The 19,232-nt window shown below is 39.0% G+C and overlaps 1 protein-coding gene across 3 annotated transcripts in view; it reads left to right on the top strand.

The window, feature by feature from the left end:
- SCAPER (S-phase cyclin A associated protein in the ER) overlaps nucleotides 1-6,888 on the top strand; it is a 292,144-nt gene extending 285,256 nt beyond the window's left edge. For all 3 annotated transcript variants that reach the window (XM_063449439.1, XM_063449440.1, XM_063449441.1), the window contains exons 30-31: nucleotides 4,430-4,481; nucleotides 6,767-6,888. In XM_063449439.1, the coding sequence (XP_063305509.1) occupies nucleotides 4,430-4,481; nucleotides 6,767-6,861 (147 nt within the window). In that variant the 3' untranslated portion in view covers nucleotides 6,862-6,888. The remainder of the gene's footprint in view (nucleotides 1-4,429; nucleotides 4,482-6,766) is intronic.
- Nucleotides 6,889-19,232: the final 12,344 nt, after the last annotated feature.

Below are 19,232 nucleotides of genomic sequence, written 5' to 3' on the forward strand. Positions count from 1 at the left end.
ACAAATAATACTCCTTAACCTAGTTTGCCTCTATTATTTTTATGTCCAAATAATTCATTTTGTAAATTGCCTGGAATGCAAACTGAATTTAACATTTTAGCCAGAATTTTCAAACTGAAAACATAGTCAGCTTGGATAATTATTGCAGTTTGACAACTGGCGTAAAATTTTAATTAATTTTTTATAAACTTTGAATTCCCAACAATTTATTTTATTTTTATTTTTTTAAATGTGTGTATTTATATATAACATTAACATTAAACTGGTGTGTTTGGTCTATATGAGAACCAAAGGGTTTATTTTGTATTCTTAGTTTGTCACTGTTATTTTGGCGTTCCCTTAGAAAAATTATTTATGAGGTTATTTCCCTGTTTCTGGTAATAAAAGGTAGCACAATACACCGTAAGTACTTCAGTGCCCTGAACATATAATTATATTTAACAATACGTCAAATGTTAAACATATTATCACAGTAAATAAATTGCAAGCTGCTTGGGCGAGCCCTCCTTTTCACTTTTCGTTGTTAACCTCCTTGTTTACTATGTTACACGGTTAGGTGTATTTGGACACATGTTTTGTTATTTCGGCTGTTTACCAAAATAAATTAAAGTTACAGTTAAATAATTAATATGGTCTTAAAATGCAGTCTCTTAGCTTTAATTTTAGAACCTTCACATCCAAACTGGAAGAAGGTTTTAGGAATTATAGCCCTCTCTTTTTCAAGGGTCCAAAAGTAATTGGACAATTGACTCAAAAGCGGTAGCATGGACAAGTGTGAACTATTTCTTTATTTTTTCATCAATTAAGAAGCTAAAATGTCTGTGGTTGATCCCAGATGTGGCATTTGCATTTGGAAGCTGGTGCTGTGAACCCACGACATGCGGTCAAAGGAGCTCTCAATGCAAGTGAAACAGGCTATCCTTAGGCTGCAAAAAAAATCCATTAGAGAGATAGCAGGAACATTAGGAGTGGCCAAATTACCAGTTTGATACATTCCAAGAAAAAAGTGAACACGCTAGTGAGCATGTCCACGGAATGCAACAGTGGTGAATAATCATAGGATCCTTTCCTTGGCAAAGATAAACCCCTTCACCACATCCAGCAATGTGAAGAACAGTTTCCAGGAGGTAGGTATCATTATCCAAGTCTACCATAAACCGAAGACATCACAAGAGCAATGGTCACCACAAGGTGCAAATCTTGAAGAATAGAAAGGCCATATTAGGGGGCGGAGCCTAGCATCCAACCTGAGCGGTCGCATCTTCCATGAGCTCCGACAAACTCGGCCTGAAACAAGCAATAAACCCGGCAGAAATTTGTGAAAACATCCCTGCGGGACCCCTGAACACACACACGACATCATGGGGCGCAAAACAAAGAAACAAAAAGCCGAAAAACCTAACTTTGGTATGAACATTGGGGATTTATGGCGGCAGGCACATGGAGCCACATCAGCCAAGATGGCGTCTTACCCCGACGATAGCTCCGACTTCTCGGAAGAACACACCCTGGAGTCCGGAGACTACCTCCTACAAGACCCTCCACGACCAACAGTGACCCCAGCGTCATCCCTGATTAAAAAAGACTCATCGCCGGTAACCAAGGCCGACATGCAAGAACTGCTGGCGGGCCTTCGGCGAGACATACATGCGGACGTGGCCGCACTCCGTGACGACCTTCAAGGCTTGACAGGCCGCATGGGAGTTCTGGAAACAGACTCCCACAACGTCAAACAACAGACAACTCACTTGCAATCTGAGTTAAAGTCCTTGCGGGATCAACATACCGCCCTGGAACGGAAAGTCACATCCATGGAGGACGCAAAGAGATCCAAGAACCTCAAGGTCAGAGGAGTGGTGGAGACAGTGCCGGACGCGGAATTACCGCATTTCGTGAGACGCCTCCTGTGCTCTCTATTACCCCCGAAACAAGCAAAACTAATAACTCTGGAGAGCATGTTCCGAATACCCAAACCCCAGAAATCTCCTAAAGAAGCTCCCAGGGATCTGATAATCTGCTTCCAGACTAAACAGGACAAAGCGGCGGTAATGGCTGCCGTATGGGGACACTCCCCTTACACATTTGAAGCCTCTGCTCTCACTTTTTATGCGGACTTAACCGGGGAAACGCTAAAGTGGCGTAAGTCTCTGCAACCCCTTACAACGCTACTCCGCTCACGCACCATCACTTACCGGTGGCGAGCAGCTCAAACTTTGATGGTCACCCACGAGGGGAACTCATACCCGGTCCACAAAATGGAGGACGCGACTGCACTTCTAAGGAACCTGGGCCTGCCACCCGACTCCATCCCCGAAGTCATGCACCAAACGTCGACCACACAGCATAACTGGGACCCAGGGAACGTCACAGCCTTCGTACCCCGGAGAAACCAAGAGATCGCCTACGCCACGGTCACAACATGAGGACGGAGAGACACCAGTTACCTGCTGCTTAACACAGGACGTAACCCATCTTCCATAAAGACACGCTCAGGACAGTTATTGCACAACCTGAGAGGTACTGACTGACCTATACTTACCAGATAATATCCCTAACAGTGGCGGCGATCCGTTTACACCTCACCGCTCCTGTTGCCAATTGACACGGACATTATATATCCCACGTTATGGTTATACTTTTTTTATCTTTTAAAACACTTAACTCGTTAAATGTTGGAACATGATGTTGTGTACAATGCCGACCTTACTGACAGGCATCCTGATGTTGGACTATCGGACCCCGCCATTCATGCCTTAATACCACCCTGCCTAACGTTAGGACACAAAGTAACCTCTGTCCCCCTAGTGGTACCATATTGCTTAATATGTTAACTGTATTTTTTGCTTTTTACCTTACTTTGTTTAATTTTCACGTTATGCGGACGAACGATGACTATATGCATGCAAGCGACCTTACAAGCCCCCCCTGCAGGCTCTTATAAGTTATCACAGCCTCTATAGCACCACCTGAGATTACAAGCCCAGTAGCTAAACATATCCCTGTATAGCCTAGCTCCAGCCTGTGCACGCTACACGGATCTCTCATCATATACGGTGCCTCTACTTGAATCCCTAGAGCCAAGCACTCCACGTAATGCAGCTTAATAGGCATAATATATACATTGTTGTACTTCACATACGTAGTTTCGATGATCAGACCGCTACTCACATACTTAATGCATGTAACCTAATACGATATAATAGACCGTTTTTTGAGCTTAAGCAAGCCATCAACTCTCCATATGTGTTTCCCACTATAGGACAAGCTTGGTCTTAACATATATTATACTTAAAAATTGTGTAATGTAATCTAAACGCCATGTTCATAATTGTTGTTGCCGGGTCTCCCACAGCTGTTGTGGCGTAGTAGACCTGAATGTTCTTTTCTCATACACGAACAAAAATAAAGAATAAAAAAAAAAAAAAAGAAAGGCCATATTAGTCTTTACCATAAAAACAGCTAAAAAAAAAAAAACAACCCCAGTTCTGGAACAGCATTCTTTTGACAGATAAAACTAAAATTAACCTGTATCAGAATGAAGGGAAGAAAAAGAACGGAGAAGGCTTGGAAGGCCTCATGATCGGAAGCACACCACATAATTTGAAAAACACGGTGGAGGCAGTGTGAAAGCATGGACACGCATGGCTTCCAATGGCACCGGGTCACTAGGGTTTATTGTTGTGGCAGAAGCAGCCGGATGAATTCTGAAGTGTATAGGGATATATTGTCTGATCAGATTCAGCCAAATTCAGTGACGTTGATTGGGCGGTGCTTCACTTTACAGATGGACAGTGACCCAAAGCATTCTGCGAAAGCAACCCAGGAGTTTAAGGCAAAGAAGTGGAATATTCTGCAATGGCTGAGTCAAAATGCCTGGCAAAGCATCACAAAGGAGGAAACCCTCAATAAAGTATTACAAATTACATTGTATTTCTGATTGTGTTCATTAGTCCAATTACATTTAAGCCCCTGAAATACGGTATGAAAATGGTTGCAATTCCAAAAAGTTTCATACAATATTTTTGTTCAAGCACTTGGATTAAAGCTGAAAGTCTGCACTTCAATTGCCTCTCGGTTGTTTCATTTTAAATCCATTTGTCATACAGAGCCAAAATTACAAAAATTGTGTCAGTGTCTAAATATTTTTCAGATCTAACTGTATGTTATACGTTGCACGTTGCAGTCATGCTTGTTTACTATGTTATATGTTGTTATGCATTGTAATCATGTAAGAAAAACAACTGCATTTACTGCATCTACTTAGCTGTAGAGAGGGCGAGCCTAACTGGAAGACTAGGCACTGTACAATACTGCAGAAAAAGAAGGCGCCGTTGGCAGCTTTACTGACAATAAATAGAGAAAGTTGCGGCATGTAAGGATTGTAACTGTTTGATGCTCTACTAACCAATGTATTATGTTATTGTCCCAGGACTGTTTGCAAGGATCAAGTCATCCCGAAAGCAGGACGTCTCAAAACAAAGGTAATGTCACCAAGGCTGGCTGATTACCGTCCCTCAGACTTAGAACTGTCTATCCCCCTGACCTTGAGACCAAGGAAATAAAGTGCTCTGTAAAGATGCCATTGACAGGACAAGCAGCATAATGAGCATGGTGTTAATTCATTGTGCATAATAAATACTGAACAACTTAACAACAAAAGACCATTGAGAGACAGCATGTTCTTTTATGACCAACAAAGACCGGTTTACCCAAAGGCTCTGTCTGCTTTTGAAAATGGTTACTTGCTAAACAAACTAGCATCTCAAGAGCAGGTTAAATTACCTTCCCATGCACACACCCTGCGGGTCACATTAGTTCTGAGCACTTTATTACATGGGGCAGTGCACTATATGGAGGGCTTATTATAGTCTCTGTGGGTGGTCTTTCAATAATTAAACTTTCTGTGCTAAGAGCAGTACAGAGATGACAGACTACTCCACAGGGTTAGCATTCCGGGGGATCACAAACATCACAAACATGGGCAGAGCCCATAGACCTGATTCTGCAGGTAGCTTACACAGTAGGAATCCTAGTATACGTTCACGGTACGTTATGGTGTGAGGTTAAAAATCCAGAACTAGACTCTAAGCTGCCTAAAGTGCTGTGTCTATCACCTACATAAATGCTGCAAACTCAAACACTCTTGTAGGCATATAAATCAATTAAACATATATCTAGCACTCCCAGATTATTGTACATTGACATGCACACACAGTATATCATTTTAACCCATTTTTATACAGATTTGGGTATAATGCATAGATCTGTATAACTTGGTTCTCATCAAGCTGAATTTGAGTTTTGTTCCATAAGTGATATATCTGTTGGACATGTAGTATGAATTATGGTTAGGATAAAATAATGTGAAACAATCTCTCTGGTGCATGAGGTACAGTCCAACAAGTGCTGGTATACATCACCTACACATCAAAAGATAGATTTTTGTTACTTTTTATATTTACTGTAAGTTATTGCATGTCTGGCTTGGAGCCATCAGATTTTATTTTTTTACTATGACCTGAGTGTGTATGCTTCATGTTGCCGAGATGAAGAAAGTCCCATTAGTAGATCGTGGGAGACCTTTGCCAAGATAGCCTGTAGAATTCCGATTAAAATCTAAAAATTACATGCAGTGTGGGATCGTTTGCATAGAATTATGTGTCATTCTTAGAGTTTGTCAGAATTTTTTTTTCTTTAACAATTTACACCAACTAAAATAGATAACAGAAAATAAAACATAAGTAATACTGTCTCTTGCCCATAATGTAATTAAATGCATCAGTCAACATTATTATTACAGATTACAGATAACAAGCTATAGGTGACACTTGTGGAAATGAATTAACAATTACATTGTTTTACTCTGCACTTTATTCTGATATATTTGGTTCTATGACCAAGTGCATTGAATTTAAATTACCGTGATTTCTGTACGAAAAGTATACACATTACACATATAAACATTATGTAGCTCACACAAAGTCACTGTGTCTCAAGAGTTCCTGTACTGAACTCAAAGTTTAGCCGTAGTAGGAATGTCATATTCCCTGAATGTCTTACACCTTCCATTGTTGGGGCCATCGGTCAAATGGAGAACCACACTGCTCGTACACTGCTTGAATTTGTAATCAGTAATATGTACAACTATATTTTCCTTATGCTAACTGATACATTGCTGGTGAGAGGAAGACCCCCTTTCCATGCTGATACCAGCCTAGGCACTACAGCAGGTCACCTTACAGGACAGGGGACCACAATAGTGGCAGAGGTGGGGACTCACAAATGGAACAGGTGACCAAAGGAAGAAAATGATGAGTAGTTACAAACAGAGTTGGGAATTACATGAGGAACCGAGGTGGGAATATGGACGTGGACTGCCTGAGGTACCGACGTAAGGACAGACATAAAGAATCAGAGATGTGACTGTGGAGCTTGATTTTTATTTATTGATTGATTGATAGATTGATAGAAGACTCCGAATACATTGTAATGCTTCAAAACCAAGTGTTTGGATGTGGGGTAGTTGGAGTGATAGGTTATTTAAAGGGAGGAGGTTTTACCTTTCATTTTCTATACCCACTTAACCCTCGACCAAAACCCTGGGATTGGTAATGGGCTATCAATGTGATGTTAGTATAGTTTGTACTTCTACACGCTTTGTGTCATCATCAGTGATGTAATGTCTTGTTCATTCATTCATCTCATTTCAAATGCGAGTGTTTTGCCATGTATGTCTTTCATCTTGTGATTTATTGTTTATTTGCAGATAATTCTGAGCATTACCTGGAATTCTCCAGCCGTTTCCCTCGTCAAAACTGGGAACTTTCTCGACAATTCTTTCTGAAGAAGGACAGTGACTAATAAAGAATATGACCCTTCATAGTTTTTTAATAAAACTTTTTATGTGGACAACCTGTTCTGGAGATTGGCTCTCCATAATGTGTACAGTTCTGAGATAACTCAGTGTAATTTTTCTTTGTCCAGATCATGTAAAAATGTTTAATGCACACTATTTATAAGTTTATTGTATAGATATTGAGTGGTGTAAGATTTTGATGACATGTTTGTTTTGCCAGACATTGTAGGCAGCACTGTTTGTCAATCGTTTCCTGTTATTTTACACGTTTACTGCAAGGTAATACTTACGCATACTGGTTTTTCAATTTGACTCTGCAAAAATGGCAGATTTAAGGTTAAAGTATAATGATATTAAAATAAAAGCTATTGAAATGTAATACTAAATAAAAAAAAAAGTCTAAAATGAACCTTTCTGTCCCATGTAACTTGCAATAAAATAACTTATTCTCTTTCTAGTGTTATTGAGTGATTCTAACCATATTTATATAGCGCCAGCATATTCTACAGTGCTTTACAATTATACAGTGGCGTTATCTTGCAGCAAGTAGTTCACAGACAAAATAATGTTGGCAGATACAGGACATTAGGCCCAACTCCAATGAGCTTACTATCTAGGAGGAAGTGGGATCAATGAAGACGAATGGAAGATCAATGTGTTGTTGGGGTGAGATGTTGATGTTAAGTTTTGTTTAAAGGGACACTATAGTCACCTGAACAACTTTAGCTTAATGAAGCAGTTTTGGTGTATAGAACATGCCCCTGCAGCCTCACTGCTCAATCCTCTGCCATTTAGGAGTTAAATCCCTTTGTTTATGAACCCTAGTCACACCTCCCTGCATGTGACTTGCACAGCCTTCCATAAACACTTCCTGTAAAGAGAGCCCTATTTAGGCTTTCTTTATTGCAAGTTCTGTTTAATTAATATTTTCTTATCCCCTGCTATGTTAATAGCTTGCTAGACCCTGCAAGATAGCCTCCTGTATGTAATTAAAGTTCAATTTAGAGATTGAGATACAATTATTTAAGGTAAATTACATCTGTTTGAAAGTGAAACCAGTTTTTGTTTTTTTCATGCAGGCTCTGTCAATCATAGCCAGGGGAGGTGTGGCTAGGGCTGCATAAACAGAAACAAAGTGATTTAACTCCTAAATGACAGTGAATTGAGCAGTGAAATTGCAGGGGAATGATCTATACACTAAAACTGCTTTATTTAGCTAAAGTAATTTAGGTGACTATAGTGTTCTTTTAAGCTTGTAAAAATGTGAAGAACCATAGAGTGGATTTTGAGAGTGTGAAGTGGACTATGGAAGCAAAGGTTTTGTGTGGTAGGACGAGGACTGTTGCAACACGAGACGTTGGCTGAGATGTTCAGCTTTTCAAAAGATAATGTTGATGAGTTTTAAGAGACTTCTTATAGAACCAGTGGCTAGTCAAACGAACGTCTGATAGCATGAGATAGGGCACTCTGCAGGAATGGTGCAGATCTTGAGAAGGTCCTGTAGGTGAGAATTTGTAGTGTAGGAACGAGCAAGCGACAAAAAACAGTCACTGGTGGAGTAGAGTGATTGAAAAGTGGTGTATTTGTATATTAAAAAGGAAATTAAATGAGAGGGAGAATTGTTATGGGCTTTTAATAATTAATATAGCGGTGTCAGTAGCTTCAACAGCAACCATGTCTGTTTGTCTCTTTATGTCTTCAAGACAGTTTGCTGCTTAAACCATCCATCAACGTAATATGGAGTGAGCTGATCTTGGAACTATATGCACGAGGCCAAATTTTCAGATTCAGTCCCAGCTGAATCGTAATAAAAAAAACATTATTTGCAACAAAAGCTAACACAAGCTAACCACAAGCTAACCCTCTCTCTCCAGGAGTAACATCAACTCGTGCCGAGGTCTAACATGGTCATGATGAGATGGGTCTTCAGTAGTTAAACTGCCTAGAAGTCTTAATAGGATGGATATAAAACAGTTTACTTGCAAAATTATATGAAAATATCTGAAACAATCTTTTTAAATGGCATTTCTTCTGGAATATATGATTTCTAATAGATGCCAACCAGATTGTGAAAAGGAATTACAACTTTTGAGTTTTCTTAAAAATGCATAAATAAAATTCAAGTGTGGAAGCGGCATCAAAATAGAAATTGGAAGTGGTTTATTTTAAGATTTAAACAGGATTCTTAAAAAAAAAAAAAAAATTAAATTTTACTTATCCTAGATTTTTTTTTTTTTTTATAGCCATAAACCAGTTACTAGCATCAGCCTAATCATGCTCTTACTTTAATTCATAGTTATAAAGTATATTCAGACATCTTAACGTCTCAAACACAGAGGCCGAAAAAAGCCGCATGCTTAATGTTGGCAGTGGCATTGTTATTTATACATATTCCCTACTGATCGATCGCTCTCTGCTAAAGTTCATAAACTGGATCTCTTCCAAAGACCTTTGTTTTTAACAACCTTAAAAATATCCGGGCCCATACAGATCTTGTACCAGACAGCAGAGCGCGGGGAGTCTGTCTGGCAATCACTGTTAATGTTATTAAAGCAACACTGTCTTGGAACAAGAGGTTGAGTCAGGCCTTCCTCAAGTATGGCTCATGCAAATACATTAATTTGTTTCTACTAACTGAATTGTTTAAGACACAACAGCTGGTATGAAGTAAGGTTTATTCCCTACATCCCAGCCAGATCTGAGAGGAGGCTACTCGGTTGTCTTTTCCCACATGAACTTTCCTGCTGAAGTTTATTTGATCTTCACTGACAGATCGAACATTTTAACAAATAAACATCTAGCAATTTATTGCCAACGTGCAACACATTTCGAAACATGAACTCCTTCGCCAACCAGCCTCACCATCATGAGTCTATGTCAACCTCAATGGAGAACATTTTACCCATGCAGCAGTCTGCCCCAGTCGATTTTTGGAAACAAATGTTTCCTGCAAAAACGTAACAGTTGATGTGTATAAATGATCATATCTGAGTTGCTGTAGGAAACAGCATATTTTACTTTGTCTAAAAGTCTCTAGACTCCTTGGTATGCTTTGCTCTGATTTAAAAAAAAAAAAAAAAACTTAATTGACAATTGAGAAAGTCTACCAAGTCTTCTTACTGTTAAAAAAACATGGTGGTTCTGTGTGCAAAGCAACCACAAATTGTATGTTTTTTAACAGAAAACCTGATACAGCTGTGTCTCTATTACATCGAAACCTAAAAAAAAAAGATTTACAGAGAAACTATATGACAGTTGAGGGCATCTATTGGAATTCATAAATTCCAGAATAAATACCAGTTAAAAAGATTGTTGTTTTTGCACTGTTTCATATCCATCTTATTAAGACTTGTATGAAGATTTTTAGTTTAACGACTTGAGATCCATCTCATCAAGACTGCTGTGAAGACTCTCAACTTCACTATTTCAGATCAAGCTCATTAAGAAGATTTTCTTGGGGCAAGGGGTGGGGTGAGTTCAGCTCCTTTGTAGACTTGGTGGTAGATTAATAAAATACCTAAAACCTACCAATTACCATTGAATATATTTGTTTGTATTCGAAGGATTACTCCAATCATAACCACTAAAATGCAATGGAGTGATTATAATGCTAGGAGAACCCTGAACTGTTTAGCAATGGTTTGCCCCCTTATCTGAGTCCCCACCAGGCTCCATTGCTCCCTGGTGGTCTGTTGATGTGCTTTCGGGGTCTGCAGAAGCCACGACCATCCCTGTTCATTTATACGTTGCTCCAAGAAGTTCCGGGCTGGATGATGATGAGACCATGATGCTTCTGCAGATAGAGTTCCACCCAAAAATTAAACCTTTGATGGACTCTACGTGTATATCTCTACTAGAAGGAAACTACTTTTGATAAAGTGCTGTTAAGGATATGGACCTGTTATTTGCCACGGGTTATATTTTATAATGGACATTTTGTGGTTACAACTTGAAAAATGTAGGCAATAATAACCAAGTTGGAAAACAAAAACTCATAGTTTAACCCATTTGCAAGCTTTTTTTGCAAAGGTTATTTTAGCCAACATAAAAACATAGAATGTGACAGCAGCAGCGGACCATCTAGTCTGCCCAATTTTCTAAATACTTTCATTAGTCCCTGGCCTTATCTTATAGCTAGGATAGCCTTATGCCTATCTCACGCATGCTTAAACTCCTTCACTGTATTAACCTCTACCACTTCAGCTGGAAGGCTTTTCCATGCATCCACTACCCTCTTAGTAAAGTAATACTTCCTGATATTATTTAAGACTCTTGTTTTATTTAAGACTATTATTTAACCTCTTGTTGTGGTAGTTTTTCTTCTTTTAAATATAGTCTCCTCTTTTACTGTGTTGATTCCCTTTATGTATTTAAATGTTTCTATCATATCCCCCCTGTCTCGTCTTTCCACCAAGCTATACATGTTAAGATCCTTTAACCTTTCCTGGTAAGTTTTATCCTGCAATCCATGAACCAGTTTAGTAGCCCTTCTTTGAACTCTCTCTAAGGTATCAATATCCTTCTGAAGATACGGTCTCCAGTACTGCGTACAGTACTCCAAGTGAGGTCTCACCAGTGTTCTGTACAATGGCATGAGCACTACTTTCTACTGCTAATACCTCTCCCTATACAACCAAGCATTCTGCTAGCATTTCCTGCTGCTCTATTACATTGTCTGCCTACCTTTAAGTCCTCAGAAATAATCACCCCTAAATCCCTTTCCTCAGATGTTGAGGTTAGGACTCTATCAAACATTCTGTACTCTGCCCTTGGGTTTTTACGTCCAAGATGCATTATCTTGCACTTATCCACATTAAATGTCAGTTGCCACAACTCAGACCATTTTTCTAGTTTACCTAATTCGTTTGCCATTTGGCTTATCCCACTGGAACATTAACCCTGTTACATATCTTAGTATCATCAGCAAAAAGACATACCTTACCATCAAGACCTTCTGCAATATCACTAATAAAAGTATTAAAGAGAATGGGTCCAAGTACAGATCCCTGAGGTACCCCACTGGTGACAAGCCCAAGCTTCGAATATACTCCATTGACTACAACCCTCTGTTGCCTGTCACTCAGCCACTGCCTTACCCATTCAACAATATTGGAATCCAAACTCAAAGATTGCAGTTTGTTGATAAGCCTTCTATGTGCAACAGTGTCAAAAGCCTTACTGAAATCGAGGTAAGCAATGTCTACTGCACCACCCTGATCTATTATTTTAGTTACCCAATCAAAAAAAATCAATACGTTTTTAGTTTTTTACTATTTTGGCCACATCTGCAGAGTACCACACTGGTTTCCTAACTTTGTTGCTTTTACTTACAACATTTTGCAACCAGGGTCCTCATGTCATAACAAGGTGCAATTTAGTGACCCAAGTTTTTCTGTTTCATAGGTTGTTACAAAACTAGTAATTGTCTAGAGTAGACTCTAGGCCTTGAATTCGAAACAAACAAGATGTAATCATTTAAGCATCACTCAAAGCATCCTATCAATCTGTGCTCATTGATCAGATTATGGGACATAGCATTCCCTTCACAGTGTGCATGCATGCAGTGTCTTATAACTGCTTTAAAAAAATCACGAGCATACTATACATTTTCCTACTATTCATCAGAGGAGACAAGTCACAGATCTGCACAGTCACTGCCGATGGTTAAAACTGCTTACTGAGCAATTGTTAACAGACCTGATGAGTGGAACTGAGGTTGGGTACTGATCTATGTATCCCGTAAACACATGCTGGGATGGAGTTTTCAGAATAGGATCAGACCCATAGACCAGAATTAAAGGCTCCTGATTGGTGGAGTATTTTGCCAGTCTGAGGATGGTCTGTCTTCTGCCACAGCCTGCATGTGCAAGTTTCACGGCTTTAAACATATTCATTGTGGTTTTTTTTTTGCATATTCTCTGTAATGTATTATCTATGAAACACATTCAAAAAGCTGGGGGTTACTCTGTTGCAATGGAGTGTCCCTTTAAATACAAATGGAGTGCTGTAGGCGGTAGCGGAGATTTCCAACACTGGCATTAGTTGGTTATACCCAGATTAAGGTTTAATTGATTGAGTTGGAAAATGGGATCCATGTGCTCTTAGGAGAATTCAGCATTAGTGTTTGGTACTAGGTTAATAATCACAATCGTCTAAACTGTACTTTGTAATTGGAGTTCCTAAAATCATTTGCTAATAAGTGGAAGGGATCACTTACCACCTGCCCATTAACACAGAGTGATGCACAATGTATAACAGCTATTGCAGCTCAACAATCACAGGAGGGTATGTGGTTTTCAAATAACCCTTCAAACTCCACGTTCCCTAAGCACTCCATTTTCAGTAACCATAAATGTATCCACTTACAAAACAAAAAAGCCTAAACAAACCTTTTCCTTTCAGGAATCTCATGCAATTTTCAAACCTTAAGTAAAATGTGTGTGTCATCCAATGACAAAGACCCAGACAGTAATACAAATCACAAAAGTTTAATAAGTTTAACAATAATTAGAATACACTGACGGACTACAAAAAGTGTACAGAAGGATAACAAAACATCTGACAGTAATTGGATATCACCTTGCACATAAACATAATAATAACATAATATCTATTATCAGAAGAGATTTTTTTTCTGCCTTGGACTTAGAACAAGGTTTTTTAACTATGATGATTATCATTAGTAAAAGCTAACTTGTCTTTGTCTGATATATAGCTTCAGTCTTTGAATTCTACTTCAGAATACCGATAGTAAAACATTTAGAAAAATAAATTGTTCTGATAAATGAATCTTAAGTTTTCAGAGTCTATTTAAGGGTGACTAACCACTAGTCTCTTATACCTTTAACTGAGAATGAATGTGACCTTGCAGAAAAGCCACATAAGTGAATGGTGGAGTATTGGCTGGATGTTTACAAATTATCTTAAAAATGCCAAACCAATGACGGTAAATAGCCAATGTCTTCATCACATCTCTATGATGCGTGGTCAGCACAATGAGAATAAAATGGAATATGGTACCATTTAAATAGAACTTTACGTGTTTATAATCTGTTTTCCCTAAAGTTGAAATAGATGTCCAATGGGTCAAGTAAAAAAAAAAACCCTGCCTCCCATTGTTCTTGTTTGTTATGCAAGATGGTCAAATGGTAAACTGCGGCCCTTGTAAAACTACAAATCCCATCATGCTTTGCTAGCTTTAAAATGTAGCTGGACATCAACTTATTTTCAACATTGTTGACCAAACTTGTAAATTCTGGTCCCAGCTATATTTTCTAGTGAAAAAAGAACGATCCATCTTCTGCTATTATGAGAATACAATATGCAATAACTGTCATAACTGAGGTTTAGTTAGTGTAGATGTATATTGAATGGATTTTTATAAAATATAACTTTGTTTTATGATTGTAGGTCTATAGAGTGTTTGAGCTCACGATCTCTCACTAACATAGAAAATGGAACACATTTTTTTTTTTTTTTTAAATTCTTTATTTTTGTAGTGCACGAAAATAAGACAGGTAAGCTTGAGGTGCCCCAAAAGCAATCCTCAGGGATTTCCCACGCTTAACATGCGGGGTATACGATTAACTGGCACAATTTTTTTTGTTTTATCAGGCTTAATTAATGTAACGTTAAAGCAACAGTCGAAATGTAAATATATTATACAAACAGGCTTGGTTCATGTGTGAATTATGTGAGAATCAACATAGATAGTACAGGTAGTGTAATACAACGCTAGTGACAACAGTTAGCTAGTACATATGTACCTGTGGAAGTTAGACAGTTCGCTTATATGTTATAACCTGCTAGGGTAGCGTCGCTTATAATTATATTAGTTGCGCTTACATTTATAAATATGCGGTTTGCATTTAGTGTGCTATGAAAAGCTAGTGGAAGCAGCATTATGTGATGTAATGCAAACCAGCATTGATGGTACATGCCTATTTTGCGCAATAAACAACAAACAAATGAAAATCAAAATGGGGCAGAGTAGTGCTAAGTGTAAGTAAACAGGTGTAATGAGTCTGACATGCAGTGAGCCTTGGGAGGAGAGAGTCTCTGCATTGTGTGCAGGGTCTTGGGCCGTGAGCCTCACCACGTATCTGTCCATATTGCCTCAGCCGATGCCCGTCCTGGAGGCCATCCCTGTATCTCCGTTTCGGGAGTCCGCTTTAGTGCGTCTCTTTTTGGTGTGCTGTCTCACAGTCGCTTGTGTTGTGGCCGCTGTTGGGAAGAGGCGCCTGGTGCTGCACTGATAGCCGGGTTTAAGGTCAGGCGCTTTATTTGTGTGCGTCGCAAGGGTTTGTGGTCTTGGTATTGCTTGTGTGCAGATGGATGCGTGAGCCCGAGAGGCCTGGTGCCGAGTCCTGCCGCGAGGCCCTCCGGTGTCTATGGTGCCTGACGGCCATCTTGGATGCTCGGTGTGCCTGCTTGTAGTACCTGTGTCGCGCTGCTGGTCGTATCCAGGAGGCCACCATTAGATCCGCTTGGCGGAGAGTCACCCCTCGACTTTGCAGTGCTGCCCTGAGGCCAGCGCAGGTCCTGTCAAATATCTCTATTGGGGATGTGTGCGCCTCTGGGCATGTGCTCCGCTTTCTCCTCTTAGGTCGGGCGGCCATATTGGCTGCACCTCGTGGGTCTGTTGCCCCTTCATTTCTCGTGGCTGGTATGCTCATGTTCCATGCTGGTCCATGCGTCCAGAGGGGACCGGGATGTCCCCCACCGGTCCAGGGGGGGGGGGGGTACTCTGAGGTAAGATCGCTTGTGGGCTCTGGCCGAGAGTGGAGCGGCCGTCTCCCCCCTGCCTCAGCCCCAGTAGGCCGCATTGAGATCTCTGCGTTCCCGGGGTCTGCAGACACCAGGGTGTAGTTGATTTGCTCAGCGGGGCACCCCCGATGTGAGTGGTGCACCCTCTGGTGAGTGTGGGCTTGGTAGCCTGCGTTGTAACCCCCGGATTCTGCCTGCCGGTTCGGAGCTCGTAGCAGGTGCGTCCGCTCGGCTCGGCGGCAAACTCCGCCCCCCCTGGAACACATTTTTTAATAACTTCCTTTTAGACCAAAGTGTTGGTAGTTTTAGTCTAGGGCTCTAGGCCAATAGTTCCTAACCAAACCAAAACCAGGTCCTCATGCTTTTTTGGTGGTACAAAGGGCCATGGTAATAACATGTTATCTGCCTATATAATAAAGGGTATATAATAAAGGGAAGTGACCCATGTTCTTTTTGGATTGTGTATTGCCTAACCTCCACAAACTTTGTTCTGATTTTTGTATTTCCTTGATAAAATTAAACACCTTCAAAATCAAAATAAAGAATTTTGAAAATATATATATAATGAACGGAAGGTTGATGAACCAAATTTATATGTTGACCTACTAATCAAGTGAAATATATCTGAAGTTGTGACCAGAAGGAGGGGAACCAAAGCAGTATTTTACTGTAATACATAACATAGACCCGCTTCACAGCAACGATCTTCGGGAAGGCCAGGTCTGACCTCTGTAAGCATTAAGAAGATTGCGAGAAGCTAAGAGTCTCTGCTCTTCTCTGGTTATGTTGGATGACAGCTTCTTGCTGTCTCTAGGGCTAGTAAATGTCATTGAAATGTTAATCCAATCCAATCATTGCTGTGGTTACATGTTTATCTTTTACCATAAAACTGGTTTTAAATAACTGTATTCTATAATGCTAGATTAGATTCCATTTGTAATTGAACGAAAACAAAAACAATCAACTCTGCATGTATACACTGTACCCGAGTTCAGCCGTTGTCTAAAGTATGCATTTTCTAAAATCTAAATAAGGGGCTATTCCATGAAAATATCAGGTTGTCCACCTATAGCCAAATACTGTATCACGCATAGTACTGCATACTTCTCAAATCCCAGGCTCCCTCTTTCCTACCCTGCTGAGTTCCTCATATTTAAGGGCTCTGAATGTTTGTGTGCTGTGTAGGAGTGTGTGCAGTAAAACTCGCATTTAATGTGTTTAAACTGCAGTATACTATGTGTGTGTATAAATGAAAACAATGTTTGTGTAAATAAAAATGTCTTGTTTTGTTGTAAATTTTATTTGCATTGTCTAGCACTTTGAGCACACCCCAAGCAGTAAGATAGCTTAGCTTTTATGAGAAAAACAATGGAAATGATCAAATTGAAAACACAAAACACGGCTTCTTGTAAAAAAACAAAACAGTGCTGTGTTTTTAACCGTAACAAAAATAAGTGTAAGGTCCCTTTAAATATTTCTGTCTTTTCAAGTTGTGCATCCTGTGTGACCACAATTTGAACTCTGTTTACTTACACCAACTTCTAATCAATGATTAGTCTGATTTAAAGACCAATTAAAATAAACTCACAGAAGATAACAGTCTCAGTGTAATCTTGGAACAATTTTTTGTTTTAGATCTCATCACATTTTCATAAACAAACCATGACCTTGTAGTCTTAATTGGCTACCTGAACCATTAGGGGAATGGCTTGCGATAAACACTGCCGGGATTGTGACTTGTGCAGAATTCAACGTGAATTTCAAACTTTGGGTCAAACTACCCAAATTTAAGACACGCTGACTTTCTGCCTAGATTTTGTTTCAATTCTCCAGAATTCACATGGCAGTGAATAGCCCTGTGTGTGTTTGCTTTCAATATCTAATCTGTAAATGTGTTTTGTTTTTTGTTTGTTTTTTTAATTTCCTCTTGCAGACTACATCATTCTCTGCCAGCCGTTGAATGGATAAGCTTTGTAATATCTACTGTCCATAGAATGCATAAGTCTGTGTGTCTGTGGTTTACCTAAATGAGAATTCTTACGTCCATTTGTATTGAGGGCATGAACAACAAATTGGGGTGAATTTTCAAAGGAACTAGAAAAACGAGACGTATGAAACCAAGCTGGAAAAAAATTCTCCAACTCAAATATTTTATAACTTCGTTCAACAGCATTCGCTGCATTCGCTGCATTCGCTGCATTCGCTGTATAGTAAAACAAATTCTGTTCAAATGTTCAAAGCAAATACAATTTAGCAATATGATACCCATTGAACCAATCTAAGTATATATTGTTAATATTGCAACAACTTTCTGTCATTTTGTAAATAGGATACATTAAATAACTAAATATTTTATTTTTTTGATGAGGATTTTACATGTAAAATTATTTAATTATTTAATTTAGTTTTATTATTTTCACCCAATATTCTTTCACAACTTGTTATTAATTTTTTTTATTATTATTATTATTTTTTAATATTTTATTTATTTTTGTAAAAATTTATTTTCATTGTATTGTGGGTAACTTTGTAGACTTGTTGTTAAAACTCGTGTATTATCAATGTTTATTGTTATTACATTATGTTTATATATTTGAAAAACTCAATAAAAAATATTTGAAACAAATTGTGTTCAAATAGCGATTAAGAGAGAATAGAATGTGTATGCACCAATGGCTTCATTCACACGTCAAATCATTTTTGTTTTAATTTGTGTTCTGACGGACAAGGATAGATATCTTTTTCCACCGTGAGTTGGCTGTAATTAGTGCTCCGAGGTGTCCGAGCAGTTTCTGCTCTCCCTGTACTTCCATCCTCCCAGCTTCTGCTATTTACAGCTTTGGAAACCGGCCAACAGGGCTATAAATAATGAAGGCGGCATGTCATTAACCCCAAACAGAAGCGGGCTTGTATTTCAATTAAACATCTAATTGAAAAATCCAAGTCACTGTTTCAAATCTTACCCGCTTATTCTGCTCCGTGACCATTATGTCACCAGAACCGCCGTATACCTCGAAGAAAATCTAACGCCCATTGGAAGAGAAAAATACGTGTACTTGGTTACTTGGATGGCTGTATCCTACACATTTTTTCATGTGAATATCGATCGTCTCCTTATTCTCTGTTTAACGATAGCAGAAATATTAGATTTAATGAAACTATGAGCAAACAAGTCATTGACATTCGTTGGTCCCATCATCTGAATCCTACGATGTCCTTCAAATGTTCAAATGGGCCAGTATCACTCTGCAATCTATGCAAGTCTATAATAAGTAGACAGCCTTAAAGTTTTACACAGGTAGAATTTAATATATAAAATTCCATATATCTCACAAGCACAAACATGTCTATAGTTTTTGTTGAGCTTGCTCTATATACTATGACAAGTAATTCATTACAGCGCTACAGAATTTTTGCTGGTGCTATATAAATAATAAAATAATAATAATAATAATATTTGGTCATATAGGCTAGCAACTTTCCTGGACCAATTTCTAGTATACTGTTACAGGTAAAATCGTCTTGGCTTTAAATCTAATCCCAACAGGCCCACCTTTAACAAGTGTAATCTATATGGTATCTGTATTTTATACATTGAAAGGCCTGGGTA

Source organism: Pelobates fuscus, chromosome 3 (assembly GCF_036172605.1).
Source record: "Pelobates fuscus isolate aPelFus1 chromosome 3, aPelFus1.pri, whole genome shotgun sequence".
Taxonomy (NCBI): Eukaryota; Metazoa; Chordata; class Amphibia; order Anura; family Pelobatidae; genus Pelobates; species Pelobates fuscus.